This window comes from Acomys minous (genome assembly GCF_964271855.1).
Source record: "Acomys minous genome assembly, chromosome: 16".
In the NCBI taxonomy this organism is placed as follows: domain Eukaryota; kingdom Metazoa; phylum Chordata; class Mammalia; order Rodentia; family Muridae; genus Acomys; species Acomys minous.
In genome coordinates, this window is record NC_140498.1 from 84,603,285 (window position 1) to 84,627,257 (window position 23,973).

Genomic DNA, 23,973 nt, shown 5'->3' on the forward strand with positions numbered 1-23,973 from the left:
GGACCCAAGAGCAGCTTCCGGCACTCAGGCCGAGCAGCCCACAGCCTCCTGTAACTCCAGACCTGGGAGGACCTCAGTCCTCCAGCCGCAGGGGGCACCTGCCCCGCACCCCACATACACAACTTAGGATATTTAGAAATAAAAATCTAGCTGTGCGTGGTGGCACACACCTTTAATCCCAGCACTTGGGAGGCAGAGGCAGGTGGATCTCTGTTCCAGATCAGGCTGGTCTACAAAGTGAGTCCTGGACAGCCAGGGCTAACACAGAAAAACTGTCTTAAACAAACAGACAAACCCCAAAACAAACAAACCCCAGAAACAAACAAAAAACCAACCAACCAACCAACCAAACAAAAAGTGACAGAGTTGATATTTATTTTTAAAAGGCTCTTAACGTTCCTTACATATGCGCATATGTGGGTGGGTGCCCTGTGCAGGGCAGAAGGTGGCACTGATCTCCTGGAGCTGCAGCTGCAGGCAGTAGGTCGTAAGCAATGACGTAGGTACTGGGAACTGAACCTGAGTCCTCTGCAAGAGCAGCAAGCCCTCTTGGTTTTTTTGAGACAGGGTTTCTCTGTGTAGCTCTGGATGTCCTGTTGCTTTGCACACCAGGCTGGCCTCGAACTCAAGAGTTCCCTTGCCCTTGTGTCCTGAGTGCTGGGATTAAAGGCATGTGCCACCACACTTAGCTGCAGCAAGCCCTCTTAACTGCTGACCCATCTGGGGCTCTTGCTTATGTATATGAGGTTCTGAACCTTGCAGCAATCCTCCTGCCTTAGCTCTCCCAAGGGCTGAGACTGTAGGTATACACCACCAAGCCCACTTCCAGAATGCTTTCTTTTCTTTTTTCCGAGACAGGGTTTCTCTGTTTAGCCTTGACTGTCCTGGACTTGCTTTGTAGACCAGGCTGGCCTCAAACTCACAGCGATCCACCTGTCTCTGCCTCCTGAGTGCGGGGATTAAAGGCGTGCACCACCACGCCAGGCTCCAGAATGCTTTCTTTAGAAAGTGTTACAATGCTGGTACCAGGCACTGCCGCCATTATTCCAGGAAACCTCCAGCATCCCGTTAGCATCAATCCTTTTCTGGTTGGCTGGCTTCCCGTAGTTCTTTCAGTAACTTCTTCTTTTCTAGAGTCTCCTTTGCTCGTTTCTTCCTCTCTCGCTTTCTCCTCTCAGCCTCGAGCTTTTCTTTATGAACAGGGCTGTTTTCACCATTGTAGAAAACATCCACTTTCTCCTGGAGGATTTTCCGAGCTATCTTTCTGTTTTGATCCACGGATCGTGTTTGGTGGCACTGTAAGAGGTGATGGGCAGGAATGTGAAAACCACGTGTCCCGGGATGGACAGGAAGGAAGTCCTAGTCCCTCAGTCTACCCATTTCAACCACAAAGGGAAAAGCCAGGAGCCGCTGTGAGTCAGCAACAGTGACGACCAGAGCCTGCCTGCATGGGGCCCATGGTCTCAGCAGCATATTCTAGTCGTGCTGTGGGACTCCCACTTTTGAGGGCAGCCTGTTCTACAAAGTGACAGCGTGACTTTAAAAAACAGAACGTTTTATTTTTTACTTAGAAGCAACAATAGCTTAAAATATTAGTTTCTGTGTATGAGTTTTGAGCTTGCATGTATGTCTGTGTAGCATGATCATAACTTGGGCCCATGGAGACCAGAAGAGGGTGTTGGATCCCCTGGGACTGGAGTTAACGCTAGTTGCGAGCCACCATCTGTGTAAAAGTAACATATTCTCCTGACTCAACTGTCGTCTCCTTCTGCTAACCTAGGCCTAGAATGTTTCAGCCTCGGAGACTTAACTGCTTAATGAGCTCACCTTTACTTGTTCTTTCTGAGCTCTGGGCTGCCTGGTTCAACTCAGCTGTTCTGGCTGAAAACTTCTCTCCCAGCTGACTTATTCAATCTGGCTTCTCTCTTGGCCCAGATTGCTCTGCTTGGCCTCAAACTAACTCAGCGGTCTGCTCTAACCTTCTGGATTCTTACGTTCTGGCTTGTTTCGTCTTCACCTGATTTCCCTCTCTGCAACTCATCTATTACTGTCCTGGTGAAACTGCCTCTTAAGTAGCTTCCCTTTCCTCTCTCCTAGTGAGAGTTGGGCGTATCCTATTCTGTCAAATCTTCTCCGATTCATAACCTTTTCTGCCACTCAATTAGACTTCTTTCCTTTTTTTTGGAGACAGTTTCTGTGTAGTTTTGGCTGTCCTAGACTCACTTTGTAGACCAGGCTAGCCTTGAACTCACAGAGCTGTGCCTGCCTCTGCCTCCCAAGTGCTGGCACACGCCTGGTTTTAGACATCACTTTCAAACATGGGTGCTTCGTTCTACAAACTAACTTGACTTTCATTTGGGATTAAAGGCATGTATCTCCGCGCCTAAGCTTTTCTTTACCTATATTTGCGCTATACCAGGCTGGCCTTGGACTCAGACCTGCTTGCCTCTGTCTCCTGGATTAAAAGAATGTTTGTATTCCAGCTGGACCACAGACCTACAAGTTCTTTGGATGTGATCTCTCGCCAGAACAGCCATGTTCTGAAATAGTGTTTCTCTACACACGTGGGTACTGGGAATCAAACCTAGGTCTTCTAGAAGAGCAGCCAAGTGCTTTTAACTGGTGAACCACCTCTCCAGCCGCAACAATAACTTTCAAACTAATTTAAGCTATTCCCAAGTAATTATGGAAACACTGACTGGAGTCTCCAAATTGTCCAGGAGTAAACTGTCCAAAATTTATATGCCATCCACGAGTGTGGATGCAACTCAAGGACGAAGACGAATCTTTACTAACAGCTTACCACAACATTCAGTACATGGAGCTGATGGTGGCCAGGGCCCAGCAAAGTGGAAGGGCAAAGGTGACGCTAATGCTGTAGCCCGAAGGAGAGAATTCCAAAAGAATGTTCAACAAAAATAGCTTTTGGAATTTTGCACGCTGGCCACTGAGGCAGCTACTGTGACTCTGGATTCTGGCTTTAGGAGGACTGTGAAGTGCCTTATCTGCCTCAGGCAATAAACATATGCTTACAGGACTCAAAGAGTTAAAGTACAGAGCCAACTGTTTGCCCCTAGTGGTGAAGTCCTTGCAGCTGGGTTGGCTGTAGGAAGATCGTGCCAGGCTGCATGTTCCTCGGCTGCATGTGCTGCTGTGGGGCCTCTAGTGACATGCAAGTGGCCCTGGAGGCGGCTGGCTAGCAGCTGGGATTTGAGAGGCAGGAGGGTCTGCTAAAACTCTAGGCTAAAAGTCACTTGGCCACACCCTACATGTGCAGCTGGTGACACCCTTTACCAGCGCCTGCCTTCCTTAAGGAAGAATCACGCTGGCAGCAGTGCAGAGCATTTTGTCTTCTGAGTCCTGTGAGCTTTGCCTCTACAGAAGGGCACGTGTTAGAAGCATCTGCCAAAGCAGAGCAGAGGGACACGGAGGGGACACCTCACCAGCTGAGCATAGTTAGTTCCATGCTGAGGACCAGGGGTGGCTTTGGGAGCAGAGGCTGCAGGAGACCTGCCTTATCCATCCACTGCTTCTCACTTCTGCTGACCCAGAGCTCACTTCAGCGGCGGCAGCAGCGAGGCCCTGACTACAAGGCCCTGGCACCAGGTTCCTGAGACTGGGCAGGAGGTTCATGTCCAGAGGAACCTTGGGGACATCTGCAGTGCCCTGGTTGTGCTGGGTTGGCGGTGTGTACCGGGGGCAGAATGGGCACACCCCTTGGCTGAAGCCTGTGGCGGCTGCAGACCTAGACTCCCCCCATCCACCTGGCACCCCCACTCCCTCTCTACCTTGACCACAATGCCGGAGGGCACATGTTTGAGCACCACACAGTTGCTGGTTTTGTTGGTGGCCTGGCCCCCTGGCCCATGTCCTTTCACAAACTGTTCTTCAAGTTCCCTCTCATTCAGGGGAAGCAGAGCAGGGCAGTCCTTCCTGCCTGCCACCTGCACTGCGGTGGCAGCCATTCCTGGGAAGAGCAGTGCTGGCTTCCCTGGAAGCCCGAGTGCCCAGTTCCCCAAGCATATCCTGAGCAATGGTGCAGGGAGGCGCAGCGAGGCCCAGGTGCTCATGGGGGCACGGCTTGGCGCGGCAGCACCTGCACGGAGAAAGAAAGAGGCTGTCGTTTTACTGTGCTCTCAAAATGACACCCTGGCTTCAAACGCAGCTTTTGCTCGTTTGGTTTGGTTTGGTTTTGGTTTTTCAAGACAGGGTTTCTCTGTGTAGGCCTGGCTGTCCTGGAACTCAATCTATGGGCCAGGCTGGCCTTGAGCTGACAGAGATCCACCTGCCTCTACCTCCCTGAGTGCTGGGATTACAGGCGTGCACCACCGTGCCCGGCCCCAAACACAGCTTTTTATACAATGCCAGTGCTGGCCCTTCATGCTCAGGGCATGTACAGGGCAAGCAAAAGCAGATGACTCAGCAAGGCACACATCTTTAGACTGGAGTTGCCTAGAGTTCTAATACACGTTTCTCAGCCTACAGCACCCAGGAGTCCTATATACAGGTCCAACCAAGACCAGACAGGATCGGGCACACTCAGGCTGGTATGACCGGAAACTACACATTTTCTTTTAACACACCAAAAATACCTTCAGAGCACCTGAAGGTGCTAGCTCCTCAGGAAAGAGGAATTAAGTGTGACATTTAAAGAAGCAGGGCTGTGGTTTGATAAAGACATATTAAAGAGGAAGAATTAGGACCCACATCAAGGGACGGTGTTTAAATGTGAAATCTACATCTGTGCAAAGATGGCAGGATGAGTCTGGTTGATAGCTAAGCTTAAAGCCTGACCCAGTAAACGTCACCATCAATCAGTGTCCTGACTGCTGTGCTGTGACGCTGGCAGTTTCACAGATTTGAATGGGAACATCTGTCCCCGGGGATGTACTGCCAGGATCGGGAGCCAACTGGTCTTCTTGTTACCAAATCAAGCAATTTCTGCTAAGGGGCCTGGTTAGGCTTAAACACTACAAAGGATATGAGTGATGTCAAGATGAAAGAGCTGGCCCTGTGCACTGGCCAGAGAAGATGCTCTGGATCCAACCCATTCTTAACAAGTTAAGCTCCCAGGTTAAGTTGTTGTTGTTGTTTTGGTTTTTCTGAGACAGCGCTTCTCTGTGTAACAGCCCTGGCTGTCTTGGGACTTTCTCTGTAGATCAGGCTGGCCTTAAACTCAGAGATCCGCCTGCCTCTGCCTCTGCCTCTGCCTGCGAAGTGCTGGGATTAAAGGTGTGCACCACTACTGCCCAGATCAAAGTTGTTTTTATTTTTATTTATTTATTTATTTAGTTTTTTTTGTGTGTGTGACAAGGATTTCCTGTGTAGCCTTGGCTGTCCTGGACTAACTCTGTAGACCAGGCAGGCCTCGAACCCAGAGAGATTCACCTGCCTTTGCTTCCCGAGTGCTGGGATTAAAGGCATGTGCCACCAAGCCCAGGATACAGGCAATTTTGAAATCTCTTAGCTGACAAATGAATTGGACCAGAAATATTAACTCCTAGGAAACGGTCAATCTTATAGGCCATTGAAGTTTTCAAGGGGTCAAAGGTTAAATAAGTCTCCTGAAAGGGCAAGCCACAAGCCAGACCTGATTCACCAACTGGAAAATTGGTGAATTTGCTGTTCTCTGCTCAGCTGACATAGGATAGAGAAGATCAGAGACAAAAATACCATGGGGATGGCTGTGCTAATGACTTCTGGGTTTGAGACTACATCTTAGACCTTCAGGACAGAATTGCCCACGCTTGCTTTCAGCTTGTGTGTAACCCTAACCTGCTGTCACCCACTGACTGCTGAGAGCTGCTGTGCTTACCCAGGTGAGTGCTGGGAGAACGCCTCAAGAAGACACAGTGTTAGCCGGATGGGCTTTCTAGTGCTTTTTCATTTTATTTACTTATTTCTATTTTTATTTTTTCAAGACAGGGTTTTTTTTTTTTTTTTAATAGCCTTGGCTGTCCTGGACTTGCTTTGTAGATCAGGCTGGCTTTGAATTCAAAGCAATCCACCTGCCTCTGCCTCTCAAGTGCTGGGATTAAAGGCATGTGCCACCACAGCTGGCTTCATTTTGTTTATTTTTAAAATTCTTTTTAGGTCTTTAAATATACTTATATATAATATATATGTATATAATATAGACATATATTTGATGTTTTACACTCATGTATGTATGTACATCATATATGTGCTTAGTGCCCTTAGAGCCCAAAAGAGGGTGTTAGATCTGATACTGTAGTGACAGACAGTTGTGAGCCACTTTATGTGTGGACTGACTCCAGGTCTTCTGTAAGAGCAGAAAATGTTCTTAACAATCGAGCCATCTCTCCAGCCCACCTCCCCCCATCCCTCCCTCTTTTTTTTTTTTGTTCTGAGATAGGATCTGAGACTGGGCTTGACTTCCTCACCTTCCTCCTCCACCTCCTGAGTTCTGGCACCACTATGCCCAGCTCTTCTTCCTTCCGCACCTCCCTTCTTATTTTGAGGCAGGTTTTCATTATGCAGCCCTGGCTGGCCTGGAACTTTTTTTTTTTTTTTTTGGTTTTTCGAGACAGGGTTTCTCTGTGTAGCCCTGGCTGTCCTAGACTCATTTTGTTGGCTTGGCTTGGCACTCCTATGCAGACCTAGGATTAAAGGTGTAAGTCACCATGCCCCACTTTCCTGTTGGTTTAAAAGCAAGCTTCTGAGTAGCCAGGAGAGTTGACGCTGGCATCTTTGCAACCTTTTTTCTTTTCCTATGGGAAATGAATATGATGGACTGTTACACGCAGTGTGCTCAAGTCTCATGCTAATGTTCCTTTGTGACTGACAGTATGCTCTCAACCCATGTCTTCTTTTTTTTTTTTTTTTTTTTTTTTTTTTTTTTTTTGGTTTTTCGAGACAGGGTCTCTCTGTAGCCTTGGCTGTCCTGGACTCACTTTGTCGACCAGGCTGGCCTCGAACTCACAGTGATCCGCCCGCCTCTGCCTCCCGAGTGCTGGGATTAAAGGCATGCGCCACCACGCCCGGCTATGTCTTCTTTTTTTAAAAAAGATATATTTATTACTTATACAATATTTGGCCTGCATGTGAGCTAACAGGCCAGAAGAAGGCATCAGATCTCATTATAGATGGTTCTAAGCCACCATGTGGTTGCTAGGAATTGAACTCAGGACGTTTGGAAGAGCAGCCAGTGAGTGCTCTTAACCTCTGAGTCATCTCTCCAGCCCAACCCATGTCTTCTTTTTGTGACAGTCACTGTGTCCTTCCAGTACCGATGGGTGATATTTAAGACAATACGGAAAGCCAGGCATAGTGGCGCATGCCTGTAATCCCAGCACCTGGGAGGCAGAGGCAGGCAGATTTCTGTGAGTTCAAGGCCAGCCTGGTCTACAAAGTGAGTCCAGGACAGCCAAGGCTACATAGAGAAACCCTGTTTTGGAAGAAAAACAACATAAAAGACAACACTGAGAGGTGTTCCCGTGGAGGTGTGTACATCAAAATCCAGAGCAATGAAGGGCAGGTAAGACAGCTCAGAGGGTAAAGAAACTAATGGGCTGAGTTCAATCCCAGGAGCCCACAAATGGAAAGAAAGACAGCCAGCTCCCAAAGCTTGTCCGCTGACTTCCAGATATGTGTGTGGCATGTGCCTCTTCCCTAACAAAATAAATAAAATGTAATTCAAACGAAACCAATCCTAAATACACAGAAAAGAATACATGATGGACCCAGACACTATGATCAATGCTCAAAATGGCCTTTTCTTCTTTCTGCTTTCAATGTACAGAACACAATTCCTTTGTGTAATAGGAAAGCTTCAAGTCCCTGGGGTGGACTGACCATGGAATATGAGCCCAGGGTCTCTCTGGGTATCTCTTCCGCCAGTTAGTGAACTAACCGGGCAGGACAGCAGTGATACACAGTGCTGTGACAAAGGCAGGAAGCAAGTCTGGCCGTTCCAGACTTCCAGACAAAGGACAGCAGGGACGGTGCTTTCAGCAGCCGCAGCGGCTGTCACAGCCACTGGCTCAATCTCTGCCCTTCTGTCCTAGTTCAGAGCTGACAGACACCCGGAAAGCTCTCCCACCCACCCGAGTTCACCAAGAGCCCCCGTGTTCAGTGATGGACTGCTTTGTTTAATGGATAATCCCAGCAGCCCAGCAGACGATGCTAGACACTTCTGGCATCTCCTGGAGCTTTGGACCTACTCCAGTGACTGCTAAAAATGACAAACACACCCATGGCACCGCATCCCCAGAGCCCAGAGAAGAATACAGACTGGATTTCAGGTTTTGTGATACCACAGTGCAACCTGAAGTCTTTGGGGACAATAAAAGCAGCTCAAATTATAGCTCACCATGACATTAAAACAGATACAAGAGAAAAATGACAAAAAAAAAAAAGTGCTAGTAAGGGGAAACCAGCAGCCAGCAGCTCTGCCCTAATTCCTTCCAGGGAGTGTGGGCTTTCATTTAGGGCTGGCTTTGTACCCTGACTTCCCTGGCCCTTCTTTTCCTTTGATGATGGCTTCAGCTATTCATGAGCCGGTGAAGTTTGGGTTAAAGCCTCTCACTGTCCGAGTCCCCGCTCGGTCAAGTGTAGAGAGACTGAGTCTACCAGACCTCCCAAAGGGAACATGAATATGGCTGGTGAAAAATGTAAAGATCTACTAAGCATCAGGCATGGGCCTCAAGGAGCAGACAGTACATCAAAGAGATATGCGGCATCTATAAATACAATAGCTGCTACAGCCCAGGCTGTGCCCTAAGACAGGCCCCAGATTACCCACAGTGCTCTTGTCAGGATTTGGAACTTGCAATCACTTTTTGTCACCCTTTCTGGCTCATAATTATTCCTTCCTTTAGCTTCCTAAGTCAACCCAAACCTGGGAAGCTACAGCTGCTGGGAAGGCCCCCTCACCTCTGCAGCAGGGCCTGAGCCAGAGCGGTCCCAGGGTCTAATGGGACGTAAGAGGCCGCGCTCTGTTTTCAACAGCCCCAGTGCTGTGTGGATGGGAGCAGAGGCTTCCTCTTACACCTCTCAGCAGCATCAAGAGTTGGCTGCGAGTCTGAGTGTGGCAGCGCGTGCCTGTAATGCCAGCACCCAGGAGGCAGCGGCTGTTGGGTCTCTGAGCTTGAAACCAGCCTGGTCTACAGAGTGAGCTTCAGGGCAGCCAGGGCTATACAGAGAAGCTGTGCTGTTTCCAACCCCCTACCCCCACCCCCCACAAAGAAAAGCTGGCTGGGAGCCTACTTAGTGGTAGAGTGCTTGCTTGCTTGGCCTGGCCCTGGGTTTTATCTCCCAGCATTGCAGTAAGTAGATAAAGCTGCAGATGAGTAAATCCAACAACAGGACTAGTGATATGACTGTAAGCAGCCTGCCACCGAGCCTGAGGACCTGTATTCAATTCCTGGAACCCACGTGATGCAAGGAAAGAAGGTGGCTCTTAGAAGTTGTGCCCTCTATCCACACATGTATACACGCGCGTAATTAAAACAGCCCCTAAAGGATAGTTTTGTTTGTCTGCAGACAAGGTGGCCCCGAATTTTGCACCTCCTGTGTTGGACTCCGCTGGGATGGTTGCCACTACATCCACATCCGGCAAGGGAATTTGATCTTAATCTCATTTTAGGAAAGCCCATGGGTTTCAATCTCTAGAGCTGCTGTTTCTTTAAAAATTTACTGCTTAGGTGTTTCTTTAGAAAGATAAAAGTACTGGGTATAGTTTTCCCTAGCTAAAACCTTCATGGTGTACCAACCTTGCAGAACCTTCATTAAAACTTAACAGAAAGAACCCATATAGTGAGAACTCCATGGGGCACTTGAGGCGAGATGCTCTCAGCAGAGTAGGGCCTTTCCCTGGTGTGCACAAAGCACAGGGGAGTCTTAGTAAGTCTGATGCTTGCACCTTGGGCCTGCAGGGAATCAGACTCCATTCCTCTGAATCTCTACTTTCTGTTACTGTTTCTGAGACAGAATCTCACCATGTGAGCCCCAGCTGGCTTGGAACTCACTATGTAGCTCAGGCTGGCCTTGAGCTCAAAGCACTGTACCTGCCTCTGCCTCCGGAGTCCTGGGAATTAAAGATGTATGCCACCATGCCTGGCCAACTTTGTTTTTCCTAACTAGTCCCGTTGGTAAGGCCGTTACTATCGGTCAGGGACCACACTTTGGATTACAGTATCCCGAAGGGCTTTGAACAGGAGTATTGCCTACATCCTGACGGTCTGAGGAGAGGCCTGGGACTGTAATGGAGTGATGGAGAGGAGACAGAGGACACCAGGGGGTGTGAGGGGAGGGCAAGGAGGGCCTCTAGAGAGAACGATGGACTGAATGCTGATTTGAGCTACTGAAGAAGGTGACACAGCAACAAGGGGATTGAGAAACTGGATCATCTGAAGAAAGAACATCAAAACTGCGCCTGTTCTGGACCAGCGCTCCTGTGGAAGCACGCTGTTAGGCCCACGTGAGCCTCTCCATGTAGGCATCACACAAGAAGGGCAGAGAGGGCTTGGGGTTGCTCAGTGAGCAGTGTGTGCCCAGCAGGCATAAGGCTCTGGGTTCTCTCCCCATAAACCAGGCGTGCTGGTACATGTGTGTAATCCCTGCACTTGAGGTGGAGGCAGGAGGATCGTAAGTTCAGGGTGACCCTCAGCTCTACAGCAAGCTTGAGGCCAGCCTGGAACATAAAATCCTGCTTTGATCTGGGGGAACAGTGGCAAAGCAGACCACTCTGGGTCGGGTCTCAATTTAATAGGCTTGCTGCTACCTAGGCCAAGAGACAATCAATGAAATATCCAGTTCACACAATCACACAATACCAACATCCTATTCATCTTTTTATAGTAGAAACTTTCAATGCACTGAGAATTACGTCTGTCCTATTTGTGGCATCTAACAAGAACCTTATAATTTATCAACCACACCATGAGAATGCAACAGGAACATTTAGAAAGTAGAACTAACAACACAACCTTTATCTTAAAAGGGTTTTTTTTTTCTTTTTTCTCTTTTCTTGAGGCAAGGGTTCTCTGTGTAGCCCTGGCTGTCCTGGACTTGCCTTATATACCAGGCTGGCCTTGAACTCACAGAGATCTGCCTCCCTGAGTGTTGGGATCATAGGTGTGTGCAACCGGCTGCTTGGCTTATTTTTGCATCATCATCATCATCATTATCATCATCTTCGAGACAGGGTCTCTCTACATGGTCCTGGTAGTTCCTGAAACTCACTACATAGATCGGGCTGGCCTCCAACTTAATAGAGATCTGCCTATCTCTGAGTGCTGGGATGAAACGTGTATGCTTTTGATGTCAACTTTTGAAATTAAATTTATGTTTTCCTCACTGTTTTGTCTGTTTGTTTTTGGTCTTTCCAGACAGGGTTTCTCTGTGTAGCCTTGGCTGTCCTGGACTTGCTTTGTAGACCAGGCTGGCCTCAAACTCACAGTGATCCGCCTGCCTATGCCTCTCAAGTGCTGGGATTAAAGGCGTGCACCACCATCACCTGGCACTAGTGTGTGTGTGTGTGTGTGTGTGTTTTTTCGAGACAGGGTTTCTCTGTGTAGCCTTGGCTGTCCTGGACTCGCTTTGTAGACCAGGCTGGCCTCGAACTCACAGTGATATACCTGCCTCTGCCTCTCGAGTGCTGGGATTAAAGGCGGCTACCAGTGTGTTTTTTAATAGCTCCAATCTGTTCTTCCTATTTCTAGAAAAAAAAAAGTTAGCTTAGTTTGCTTTAACCTTCTCTTTCTGAGTCTTCCTCTCCTTATTTTGTTGCAGAAAGGCTATACCACAGAATAGACAGAATAACCTTTCTTTTCATTTTCCATTTCCGTGTGTGGCTGTGTGAACACGTGCATGCCAGGGCCTGAAGCATACGCTGGGAATCCTTCTCCAGTGCTTTCTACCTTATTCACTGCGTCAGGAGCTCAGTCAAACCCAGAGCTCTGCTATGGTTACCCTCTCTAGGAGCTGGCTCTGGGGACTCCCCTGTCTCTGCCTTCCGAGGCTGGAATTACTGGCTGGTTACCAAGCTCACTGGGCATTTCAGGGGAGTTTTGGGGACCCAAACTCTGGCCCTCGTATTTGAGTAGCAAGGCCTTCAACTACAGCCACTCTTCAGCCCATCAATGTCTTATTTTAAGATAGTTTTCCTGTGTAGCCCAGGCTAGCCTTAGTCCCATGATCTTATTGTTCCAGCATCTCAAGTTATGGGATGGCAGGCCTGTGCTACCATGAAGGATGAGTGTGAACTCTGTGGTAGTCATGCCTGGAGCTGGGATTCCCTTACTCTACTACTATGGTCATGTGTCCTCACGTGTGAGAGGAAGATGATACCCTGTGTGTTGCCACAGACATAATGCTTCTACTGCACGCTAGATGGTAGCACGTCAACCCCTAAACCGCACAACTGAGGAGTCCTTGACTCACAAACCACTTAAACTGTGCTCCGATGGTCTAAGCCTAGTCTGCAAAACAACTATTCATGGGCCTTTAAAAGATGAAAGTGGCGCACGCCTTTAATCTCAACACTTGGGAGGCAGAGGCAGGCGGATCACTGTGAGTTTGAGGCCAGCCTGGTCTACAAGGCGAGTCCAGGACAGCCAAGGCTAACACAGAGAGACCCTGTCTCAAACAACAACAACAACAACAACAACAACAACAAACCAAAAAAAAACCCCAACAACAACAAAAAACCCCAAAACAAACAAACAAAATGAAAGTGAAAAGGCATCTAGAAAAGTGACCTTCAAAGTATTTTGCTTGTTTTGCTCCAATTTAAGAAATCCCTGGAAACCATGAAAATGCCAGGTCATAATTCTCGTCTATGAAATCTGGTGCCAAGGAGATCATTATGATGCCAAAATTACAGCCGGTCTTCGACAGACTGAGCTGCCTTGATCAGGCCAAGCCCTGCTTGAAACATAACTAACGGTAGGAGGTATGGACTACAGCAGAAAACAGACACAGGGCTGGAAATGTAGCCCCAGGGCAGAGTAACTGCTGAGTTGTGGGTTCTCAGCACCACAAAAAGAAACATAGGCAAGCTACAGCTTTAAAGTTCTATTGCTTCTTATTTTTTGCTATGAAGGATGCCCCCTCCCCAGATAAACTGTTTGCTATAAAAAAGAAAAAAAAAAAAACAAGGACACAAGGTAACAATCCTGAAGCAAGTCAGACCATGAGACAGGAGACAAAGCTAATCCCAGCACTCGAGTGGCAGGAGGATTGACTAAGCCAGGAAAAAAAAAAAAAAAAAAAAAAAGAAGAAGAAGAAGGAATGGATGAGACCTTACCAGAAAGCTCTACCTGAGGTAAGAAACATGCCACGAATGCCCTTATCTGTCAGTTAATGGAATCACAGTTTAATCATAATGTTACTTCCTGAACATATGATTATGACTTAACACATTAAAAAGGAATTCTCTACAACTTACTGAAAAGAATCTACTGAAGCTGCCTATGGCGGTGCACACTGCCTGGCCATCCCAGCGTTCGTGAGGTTGAAGCAGGAGGAGCAAGAGTACAGCTTTAGCCTTGGCTACACAGTCAATTTCAGGTCAACCTGGAACATAAGAGACTGCCGCTCAAAAACCAAAACCAAATCCAACAAAAACGATACTACCCAAAATCATAATAGGGTAAAAACCACACACAACAAAATCAAAAGACCAAAACCTCTCAAGTTTACAAAACATTTCTGGGGTTGTGGCCATGCCTTCTGTATGGTTAGGAACTAGTCGTAACTGCCTTTGGGTTTAACAGTCACCTGTAGAAGGTACACTCCTTTCTCTGACTGGAGTTCACAAATAGCACTTATTTGAGTGCAAGATTCCTGTGTCTCTTATTAGAGTCCAGTAGATTAAATAATAGATTATTAGTCATAGATTTAAGGACCAACTGAAATAAGTGATAAGACATTTTGAAATATGAGGTCATTAAAAACATCTGTGCGTTGGGGCTGGAGAGATGGCTCAGTGGTTAAGAGCACTGACTGCTCTTCTGAAGGACCCGGGTTCAATTCCCAGCACCCACATGGCAGCTCACAGCAGTCTGTAACTCCAAGGATCCAACACCCTCACATAGACATACACACAAAATACCAATAAAAATAAAAACAAATTAAAATAAATCTGTGTGCTTAAAAATAATTTGACTTTGGTTTGGTGTGTGGTCATTATATTAATGGGCGGAAGAATCAATGGAGTTTTGATCTATTTAAGCTTTAGATCTGGCATACACCTGTGATGGCTACTTAAATTTCACTGTTGAAAAATATCTGCCAGGGGCTGGAGAGATGGCTCAGAGGTTAAGAGCACTGACTCTTCTTCCAGAGGTCCTGAGTTCGATTCCCAGCAACCACATGGTGGCTCACAACCATCTATAATGTGATCTGATGCCCTCTTCAGGCTTGCAGGTGTACATGCAGCAAAGCACCATATACATAATAAATAAATAAAATCTTAAAAAAAAAAAAAAAAAGAAAAGAAAAATATCTGCCTACCCAAGTTTGAAAGGCCTTTAGTTCCAGCACTTGGGGGAACAGAAGCGGAAGGTCCTCAGTGAGTTGAAGGCTAGCCTGATCTACTTAGGGAGTTCCAGGGAAGCCAGGGCTATATAGTGACACCGTCAATAATGCTGCTGCTGCTGCTGCTGCTGCTAAGTGGTGGGCATTTTAAGGAGGAGAGGATGAGAAAGGGTGTTTCTTGGTAGGTTTGTCATTTCAAGGGCAAATACCTTTCCAGCATGCTGGTTTTTTAGTAGCAGCCCTGCGCATTTAAATGACAGTGCCCAAGCCCCTGCTAAGGTCAGGATACTAGGTGCTTGCTACTCCTAGGACCAGAGTTGCTGCGAGACGAATTCCACTTAATAAGTAGCTGAGTATCAATCGACCCGTTTTTCCTTGGGCCTCCCTGAAACTATCTTCTCCAGGGCAGCGAACTCTCCTCCTCTCCTCGCGCCAGGTTCTTGGAGAGAGACACAGCCCATCTCCCTAAATTTAGGGTAAAGTGAGTCCAGACAACTTAGCTCAGGGGGGTCAGGCCTGGAAAGAGCTCATGTAAGTTAGGTGACGCGAGTCGGAAGTAGGTCAGTAGTTAGTTCCAGCTTCAAGATCTCATTCCAGAGCCTCTGACAGTAGCAACCAGCCCTAGTCTGGCTTTGCAGACGCTTACCTGTTTCTGCACCGGCCTCCGACCGGAAACATTCAGCAAAGATCTAAAACCACGGTGGACCGAAGATGGGAAATCTGTGTTTTCCAGGTCTGCGCATGCGTCATGCTCCTCCGGCGGCTCCCCCCCGCCCCCCCTCCCCGGCTAGACTCATTCTCACTAACTACGCATGCGAGAAACCGAGACGTCGTTTCCCGCAGTTTCTAGAGAACCAATCAGCAGAGGCCTTGGCCTGAAGCCCCACCCTCCCACGCCTCCGGCGTCGCCTTGCCATCTTTGGCGCGAGCTGGGCGTCAGGGAACTAGGGAAGGTGTCTGCGCGCGCTGCGCTCGCGGGCTCGAGCAGCCAATCGCCGGTGAGACGCCGGGCGCGCGCACGCCTCTCGGAGTTTAACGGTCGCGAGAGGCCAATCTGGGGATCCCCCACATAGGCAGAGGCGAGGAGGTCAGGTAAGGGGGTCGCGGCCTGAGGGGAGCTGCGTGCCGCGAGGGCTGAGGGCTGAATCCTAGAAGATCCCATTAGAGATGGGGCGGGGGGGGGTCCCCCTGGGTGCGTTGACAGGCTAGAGGTGGTGGCTACCACAAAGCTAGCCGGTGTCCACTTGCGAGTGCGGTTCTACGGTTGCGTGCGCCTAGAAAAGACTCTTGCCCTTGAGTGACATCAGCGAGGCCCAATCGGAGTGCGGCCTTCGCAAGGGGCGTGAGGGCTTGCCCCCCTCCCCCCAGTGGTCCCCGGGTTCCCGTTGGAAATCACTGTGGTAGTGTAGTGAGTGGCTTGTCCATCATCCCTCCTGCCCGAATCCTCTAGCTTTCGCCCTTAAACCAGTGTCTGCTACCTACCCGCGACTAAGGTCTGGCTTCAACACCCGAAACCATCTCGTGCTGGTTTCTTTCAGCCTCCCTGCAAGGAGGAAGCCTAGTCAACTTCCAAATAAACCAATTCCATCACTCACTGCCTCCGACCCTAAAGGGTTGCACAGTGAGCGACAGAAGCATCTTTATTTTATTTTGTTTTTGTTGGAAATCATATTTATATAAAAATGTCTGTTCCTTTATTCCTTCTCTGTCAAGTTTATTTCGGACCCACAGCGGATTTTTCCCTTTTCCTAATTCCTTCGCCTTTCCCTGTACCTGGAGAGGCATCGTTGATTCTCTAAGGGTGTTTCTATCTGAATCTCCTGCATCCGGATTACCTCAGCGGATGGGAACTGGGGGTGGGAAGGATGAGACTATAGATCCATCTCTCAGGAGAATTTGTGGTCATTTGAATCCGGGTATTTTCTTTGCCAGTTGGAAAAGGAAGCCCCTGGATTTTTCAATACCCCATTTGTAATTGGTGATGGGCTAGACACTGGGGTGGGGGAAGCAAAGCCCCTTTAGTTAGGTCTGGTTACCCTTGGCCTCTGTACTTGTCCTGAAGGAACAAGTTTCAACTTTAATGAACTGATTGTGTTCCTTAAGCCCTGGAATGTGAGAAAGGTCTCCTGATGCAGCCTCTAAACTTAACCGTTTTTGTAAGCAGCATGGGTTTTTTTTTGTTTGTTTTTCCTCTCCCGCTTTTCCCATTTTTTCTTTTTTAAATCAGTGAATTCTGGAAGGAGATATGATTGGGCTTATAACAGCAAGTTTATCTCTGTATATCCAGATACAGTAAAGTTTTAATTTGGCAGGAAATAGTGTATCTTTTAGGAAGTTAACACACATGCAGAGAATACAGAAGAGGCTCTGTGTTGAGAAATGTTCATCCAACTTTTGTTTTGTTGTGCTTGGTTTTTGAGACAGTGTTTCTCCACGTAGCCCCAGCTGTCCTGGAACTCAGAGATCTGCCTACCTCTGCCTCCCACATGGTGGGAGTGAGTGAAGGCGTGTGCCACCACAGCCTGGCTAGTTAAATAGCTCTCCCACACCGCCTGAAAGGCAGTGGTTAAGCTCTGTCAGTGCTTTTATAAGTCCACAAGCACTTCTGCAGTGTAGAGTTTACTGAATAAGTGAAGCAGGCCTGAAAGTGCTCCATTTATTACATAAGTGCATTTAGAACCTTGATTATTAAACACAAAATTCTGAAATATTGCCTGAAGGAGACAATGGACTCTTACAAATTACCTTTAAAAACATGAATTCTATAGATAAACTCCGTCCTTTGGGAAGTATATGATCTAGAGGTTTAATTAAAAGAAGAGAAAAGGTAATTGCAGAACTTTTCATCACCCTAAGATGAAAAGCAACCATACTGCAGTGACCTCCTCTCTCCCCTTCTTTCCCTCTTTCTTGTGATTGTTTTTTGTTTTCTGTTTTTGTTTTTTTGAGACAGGGTTTCCCTGTGTAGCCTTGACTATCCTGGACTCACTTTTGTAGACCAGGCTGGCCTTGAACTCACAGCGATCCGCCTGCCTCTGCCTCTCGAGTGCTGGGATTAAAGGCGTGCGCCACCACCGCCTGGCCTTTTTGATTGTTTTTTAAACTTAGCCTGGTGTTTCTGTACTTGAAGCATGACACATTGCTACATCCCTTCTTGTGGACCAGTAATATTTCACCACATAGATGTACCATATTACTTTTCCCCTTCACCTGTGGAGGGACGTTGGGGTTGTTTCTATATTTTGAGTATTGTGAATAATATTACTATTCTTTTTACTCCCCCTGCTCCCCCCCCCCCAGATCTGCCTGCCTCTGCCTTCCAAGTGCTGGCATTACAGGCGTGCGCCACTAAACTCACTTTGTTGTTTATGTGTGTGTTTGTGTGCACGCCTGTGTGGCACACGGAGGACAGAGGAGTCAGTTCTCAACTTCCTTGAGCTGTAGGGGGTCAGGCTTGCCTGGCAAGTGCTCTTCGCCACTGAGCCCTAATATTGCTGTTCTTACTGTCGATGGACTTGGAAGGCGTCCAGAGATCATGGGTGCGTTTAGTGGCCTTTTACACAGTTTCCCCCATTCACTTTCAGATTCTTTGGAAGTGTGCCAGATTTCACAGTTCTGAATGTCAGCCGCTGAGGATGCCAGTAGACGATGACGAGGTTGAAGAAGACTCGGAAGCAGTCTCCTCCTGCACGAAAAGCAAAAGTGTTTCCAAATGACAGAGCTTAACAATTTTTTGTACGATATGGAGGATTTTGATTTGGTGGAAACTTTACAAAAAACTTCACCTTCTGTAGACCCTGATATCAAAAGTACTCCCCGCTCTCTCGGGTTGAGCTTACATGCTAGTAGGTAAGAATTGGTTTGATACTGTTTTCATGAGTCAACAAAGCAAAATAACTTTGCTTGCAGAGCTGACCAGTTGATCTAATCAGAGTTATTATAGTTGCTGATTTGCCTGAAAGCACAAAACAACCCACCTCTGATGAAGAACTGTTCAGGTACAGTCATTCAGTTGCGAACAGTGTCCAGCCGTTTCTCTGTGGTGCTTTCATTTCTTGGAGAGAAACGTACGTGTGCATGGAGAACACTGTGGGAAAGAACTTAGTTGCTGTGTAGCCCGCTCCAGGCCAGCCAGGGCCACACAGGAAGACAGTGGTCTCACAAAAGCAAATCCCCCAAATTCATTTTGCTCACTGTACTGTGCATTGTGCTTTTTTTATTTGGCAGCGTATACGCCTATCTTTAAAATGTGGTGGCAGAGGCCAGGCATGGTGGTGCCTGCCTTTAATCTCGGCACTTGGGAGGCAGGGACAAGGAGATCTTTGTGAGTTTGAGGCTAGGTCTACAAAGTGAGTACAAGAGAGCCAGGGCTATCACACAGAGAAACCCTGTCTCAAAAACCAAAGCAACAGCAGCAACAACAAAATACATACATGCATTTGGTTGTTTTGAGGTAGGGTCCCTTATAACCCAGGCTAGCCTGAGTCATACTGTAGCCAGGCACAATTTTGAACTTTGATTCTCTGCTTCCTGATAATTGCCTAACTATCCCGCCCACCCCCCACCCCCCTCTCTTAAACAAGGAAGAACATTTAACTGGGGCTGGCTTACAGTTCTGAGTTATCATGGTGGGAATCATGGCAGTGTGCAGGCAGACATGGTGCTAGAGATGGAGCTGAGAGTTTTTTGTTTTTGTTTTTAACAAGAGACAGTCTCACTGTGTAGTTCAGGCTGGCCTCAGACTCAAGGAAGTCCTCCTTCCTAGTGTTAGGATTACAAATATGAGCTACCATACCCAGATTATTTCTACATTTTAAATTAATAGTATAATATTTTATGTTGCAGAAGCATCTCAACCAGTGTGTGAAGTAGCAGTTGAAAATGTGTGTAAGCAACAAAACAAACAAAAAAAAACCAGACTATGAGTTATCAATAGCCAACAAAATGCCTTATGTATTTAGTTAGTTATTGACTGAAAGCTCACTATGTAGACCATGCCGGCCTGGAGCCTGGGCAGTTCTCCTGATGCTGCTTCTAAAGCTGGGGCTTATGGCTTAGCTTTGTGCAACGCGCGCGCGCACACACACACACACACACACACACACACACACACACGGCTGCATTTTATTTCTTTTTTCCTTTTTTTTTTGTTGAGACAGGGTTTCTCTATATAGCATTACCTGTCTGGGAACGCGCTATGTTGACCAGGCTGGCCTCTAACTCAGAGATCCGCCTGCCTCTACCTCTAAGACTGCTAGGACAAAGGCTTGTGTTACTACCCTTGGCAGAGGGTCAGGTAGCTTTAAATATAAACATTTTGGAGACATTGTGTATTATAAATAAACTACTTTAAAACTTGCTCATTCTCTGGCTTCCCTGTGAGAAGTCTGAAGCAGCTTTTATTTTTTTAAAGGTTTATTTATTTATTATGTATACAGTGCACACCAGATCACATTATAGATGGTTATGAGCCACCATGTGGTTGTTGGGAATTGAACTCATGACCTTTGGAAGAGCAGTCAGTGCTCTTAACTGCTGAGCCATCTCTCCAGCCCCCATGTTTGTTTGTTTTTTTTTTTGGTTTTTCAAGACAGGGTCCCTCTGTGTATCCTTGGCTGTCCTGGACTCACTTTGTAGACCAGGCTGGCCTCAAACTCACAGCAATCCGCCTGCCTCTGCCTCCCAAGTGCTGGGATTAAAGGCGTGCGCCACCACGCCCGGCTTGAAGCAGTTTTAAGACTGTATAATGCCACGTGGCGTGCGGTGGGGTAAGAGAAGACGATAAAGAGATGAGAAATGGCCGGGCGTGGTGGCGCACGCCTTTAATCCCAGCAGAGGCAGGCAGATCTCTGTGAGTTCGAGGCCAGCCTGGTCTACAAAGTGAGTCCAGGACAGCCAAGGCTACACAGAGAAACCCTGTCTCAAAAAACCAAAAAAAAAAAAAAAAAAAAAAAAAAAAAAAAAAAGAGAGATGAGAAGTGAACCAGAAGAGATGCCTGCTGCAGGGCTTTCTACCTTGAAAGCTGAACGCTGGCCTCATTTCACTTCTTATCTCATTTGGTGGCCCCTCTGGCACCCACTTCTAGAATGTAGTGTGCTTGAGAGGACTGGAGAGATGGCTTAGAGGTTGAGAGCCCTGGCTGCTCTTCCAGAGGCCCTGAGTTCAGTTCCCAAATGTGATCTGATGCCCTCTTCAGGCCTGCAGGTGTACATGCAGGCAGAGCACTATACATAATGAATCTTAAAAAAAAAAAAAAAAAAAAAGAATGTAGTGCTTGAATTGTCTGGAGGAACCTAAATGTGCTTTTCTCATGAAATTAATGTTGTTGATTTGTATCCTTCTTCCTTGTAACTGACAGTTAAGTCCAACATGTTGAAACTCAATTATTGAGACTCTGTAAAGTTCTTATGGACAATACATATTTTAAAGATTTTATTATATTCTTGCACTTGAAATTTTATTTATTCTTGTCTTAATGCCATTATTTTAGTATTTTCATTTTGGGCTGAGTGTGTGTGTGTGAGTGTGTGTGTGTGTGTGTGTGTGTGTGTGTGTGTGTATGTAAAACAAAGCAGGCCTACTCAATAAGTAAATAAAGTTGCCCATGGTCTGGGAATGTAGCTTCGTTGGCAGAGTGTTTGCCTGGCATGCAGGAAACCCCTGGTTCTCTTGGTAGCGCAGCAGAAGTCGGGCATCGTGGCTCCTGACTGTAATTCCTGCACTTGGGAGGAAAAGGCAGAAAGAACAGAAGTCCATGCTCACCCTCTTCTACATAGTGAGTTTAGGGCCCGCCTAGCATCTATGGGGCTGACAGACAAATCATAAATTAGGAAAGGGATGGCTCAGTGGTTAAGAGTACAGGCTGTTCTTCCAGAGGACCTGGGTTCAATTCCCAGCACCCACATAGCAGTTCACAGCTGTCTGTAGCTCCAGTTGACGGGTGAGGGGCCCAACACCTTCGCATAGGTACACATGCAGGCAAAACACCAATGCACGCAAAATAAAAATAAACCATTAATTCAGGAGGCAAAGGCAGGTAGATCTCTGTTAGTTTGAGTCTAGCATGGTCTACAAAGTGAGTCCAGGACAGCCAAGGCTACCTAGAGAAACCCTGTCTCAAAAAACCAAAAATAAATAAATAAATAAACAAATAAATAGAGAAAGAAAGAAAGAAAGAAAGAAAGAAAGAAATTGCCTCTTCATCTACTAGATAGGTTTTGATGTCCTGAATTGTGCTTGAGGATGTTTATAAGCAAATCTAGAGTCGACCCACATTTGCAAAAGAAGTCTTCTGGAAAGAATTAGTGTTCCATTACACACCACACAGGCCAATAAATCCTGAATACTGGCTGCTAATTGGCTTGGCAGAACTCTCACTCAAAGGTAGTTCTGTGATAAGCACAAGCTTATCACAGCAACCCAGGGTCTGGTTACTAAGACTCGGCTTGTTCTGGGCAATGTGAGGGAAAACCGTTGGTGCACAATGAAGGGCTGTTTAAAGTGGGCCAAATGATCCTCTGGAGTAATTCAGGGAAGCTGGGACGACTGCCTGTAGATTGTGCTGGGCTGTGGGGCGCTCCCCCAGCGCTGGAGGAGGCCTCTCTGTGCCACTCATAAAGAAGTGAGGGTGTCCTGTCTGCCTTTGTGGCCAGGTTCTCAAAGGAGGGGCCACGAGCAGGATTAGGTGTCCAAGGCTGTGTACCGCTCTGCTAGATCTTGCACTGCTGAATTATTCAACACTTCAGTTGAATGAAGAAAACCATTGAATTATTTATGTTTCAACAGAAGTAGTCCCCACCTTAGTACAAACGGGGTATCCTCTTTCTCAGGGAAGACCGGGCCACCTGTCACTCAAGGCACAGTCGAAGTCCTCGCTGCATTAACACAAGAGCTGCAGAACAGTGGCCGGCCTGACTCAGAGCTTTGGAAAACCTGTGAGGTATCTATCTCATTTTGTTTTATTTTGGGGGGGGGTTTGAAACGACTTTTGTTTCAGTGGGGCTCTACTAAATTGTTAGAAATTTATGTCCAGAAAACCCTGATAACTTAACCTTGGGGCTAAAGTCAAATGACTAAGCATATTAACCAGGCATTGATAGCGCAGGAGCACCATGGCCGCAGCGGGCAGATTTGGATGTTCCCTGTGAACCAAGTCTTTGTTCCCAGCATGCTCAGGTGGTTACAGCTGTTACTAAGTGCCGTCTTCTGGGGCAGCTCCTAGAGATGTCCTTTGAAAAGTCGAAATCTACTTTGAAAAGTGGAATATTACATTCTTCACCGTAATATGTTGAGCTGTCCATTTTTCATGGCATCCATTTCTTTGGTAAAATTGTGTTGGAAATTTAATTTTTATGAACTTCTCACAATTGAAGCTTGGTGTGGAGGTTGGAGGTAGTGACACTACAAAAACAAATAGAAAAAAACCTTAAAGATTGACATTTAAGAGGATACTTAGCAATTTTGTTTTGCAGAATATTATTCAAGATGGCCTTTTCTCAATTTCTTTTCTTTTCTTTTCTTTTGTGTGTGTGTGTGTGTGTGTGTGTGTGTGTGTGTGTGTGTGTGTGAGAGAGAGAGAGAGAGAGAGAGAGAGAGAAAATGGTCTCATTTTGTCGCTCTGGTTGGCCTGGAGCTCACTTTGTATAGACCAGGCTGGCCTGCAACCCACCAAGATCTCAGAGTCTCCTGACTCTGCCTCTCTCCCAAGTGCTGGGACTAAAGGTGTGCGCTAACAGGCCAGGCCTCTTTGCTTATTAGACTATGTTGGAGGTAGAAATGCAAACATAATTACTGAACTGTAAGCAGTAAATGATTTTGTTTCATAGTAATTGTACTTTTAGAACCAAAACTTGTGTTTTTAGATTATAAGGTGTAAAGAATGACTTCCGGGTTAAGAATTCAGTAGCAGTCACATCCCAAATGTATCACTTTTCAGATTTTTTTTGGGAATGGGGTGGGTGGTAGTTTGAAGCAGGGTCTCACCCTAGCCTAGGATGCTAGAATTCTTACCCTAGCCTAGGATGCTGGAATTCTCACCCTAGCCTAGGATGCTGGAATTCTCACTAGCCTGGGATGCTGGAATTCTCACCCTAGCCTAGGATGCTGGAATTCATCCTGTAGCCGGCTTGGCCTCCAGTTCATGCCGGTCCTCCTGCCTTAGCTTCCCAAGGGCTCAGATTGCAGGTTTGAGCGCCCGTAGTTGGCAGCTTTTCAGTCTTTCCACGTAACAATCACTGAGCTAATGGGGAAGACCTATAAGATGTCCTTGTGATGTGATGCTGATAAGACACAGGATGACCTGCTCTGGGGTAGCTCAGTGGCATGGTGCGTGCTTAGCATGCATGAGGCTCTAGGTTCTAACCCAGAGTCTGGGGAAAACAGGTTTGATGAACTGTTTTTCCTGTGTCTGTCTATTCATTAGCTGTGACCAGTAACAGGGTTTCTCTGTGTAGCCTTGCCTGTCCTGGAA

The 23,973-nt window shown here is 47.0% G+C and overlaps 2 protein-coding genes across 5 annotated transcripts in view; one reads left to right on the forward strand and one right to left on the reverse strand.

Annotated features, from left to right (window-relative positions):
* Nucleotides 1-358: 358 nt before the first annotated feature.
* Nucleotides 359-15,269, reverse strand: MTRFR (mitochondrial translation release factor in rescue). Its single transcript, XM_084762063.1, has 3 exons — nt 15,150-15,269; nt 3,789-4,096; nt 359-1,296 (listed from the first exon to the last, which is right to left on the reverse strand). Exons 2-3 carry the CDS (start codon nt 4,068-4,070, stop codon nt 1,075-1,077), a joined length of 504 nt encoding a protein of 167 aa, XP_084618189.1. The 5' UTR covers nt 4,071-4,096; nt 15,150-15,269; the 3' UTR covers nt 359-1,074.
* Nucleotides 15,270-15,423: 154 nt separating this feature from the next.
* Nucleotides 15,424-23,973, forward strand: part of MPHOSPH9 (M-phase phosphoprotein 9) — a 72,303-nt gene continuing 63,753 nt past the window's right edge. For 2 of the 4 annotated variants that reach the window (XR_014775457.1, XM_084762018.1), the window contains exons 1-3: nt 15,424-15,595; nt 18,088-18,352; nt 22,290-22,443. Coding sequence is in view for 3 of the 4 variants with exons in the window: in XM_084762018.1 (XP_084618144.1) it covers nt 18,216-18,352; nt 22,290-22,443 (291 nt within the window). In the remaining variant the exon portion in view is untranslated. The remainder of the gene's footprint in view (nt 15,596-18,087; nt 18,353-22,289; nt 22,444-23,973) is intronic. The other 2 variants (XM_084762016.1, XM_084762017.1) reach the window with 2 other exon arrangements.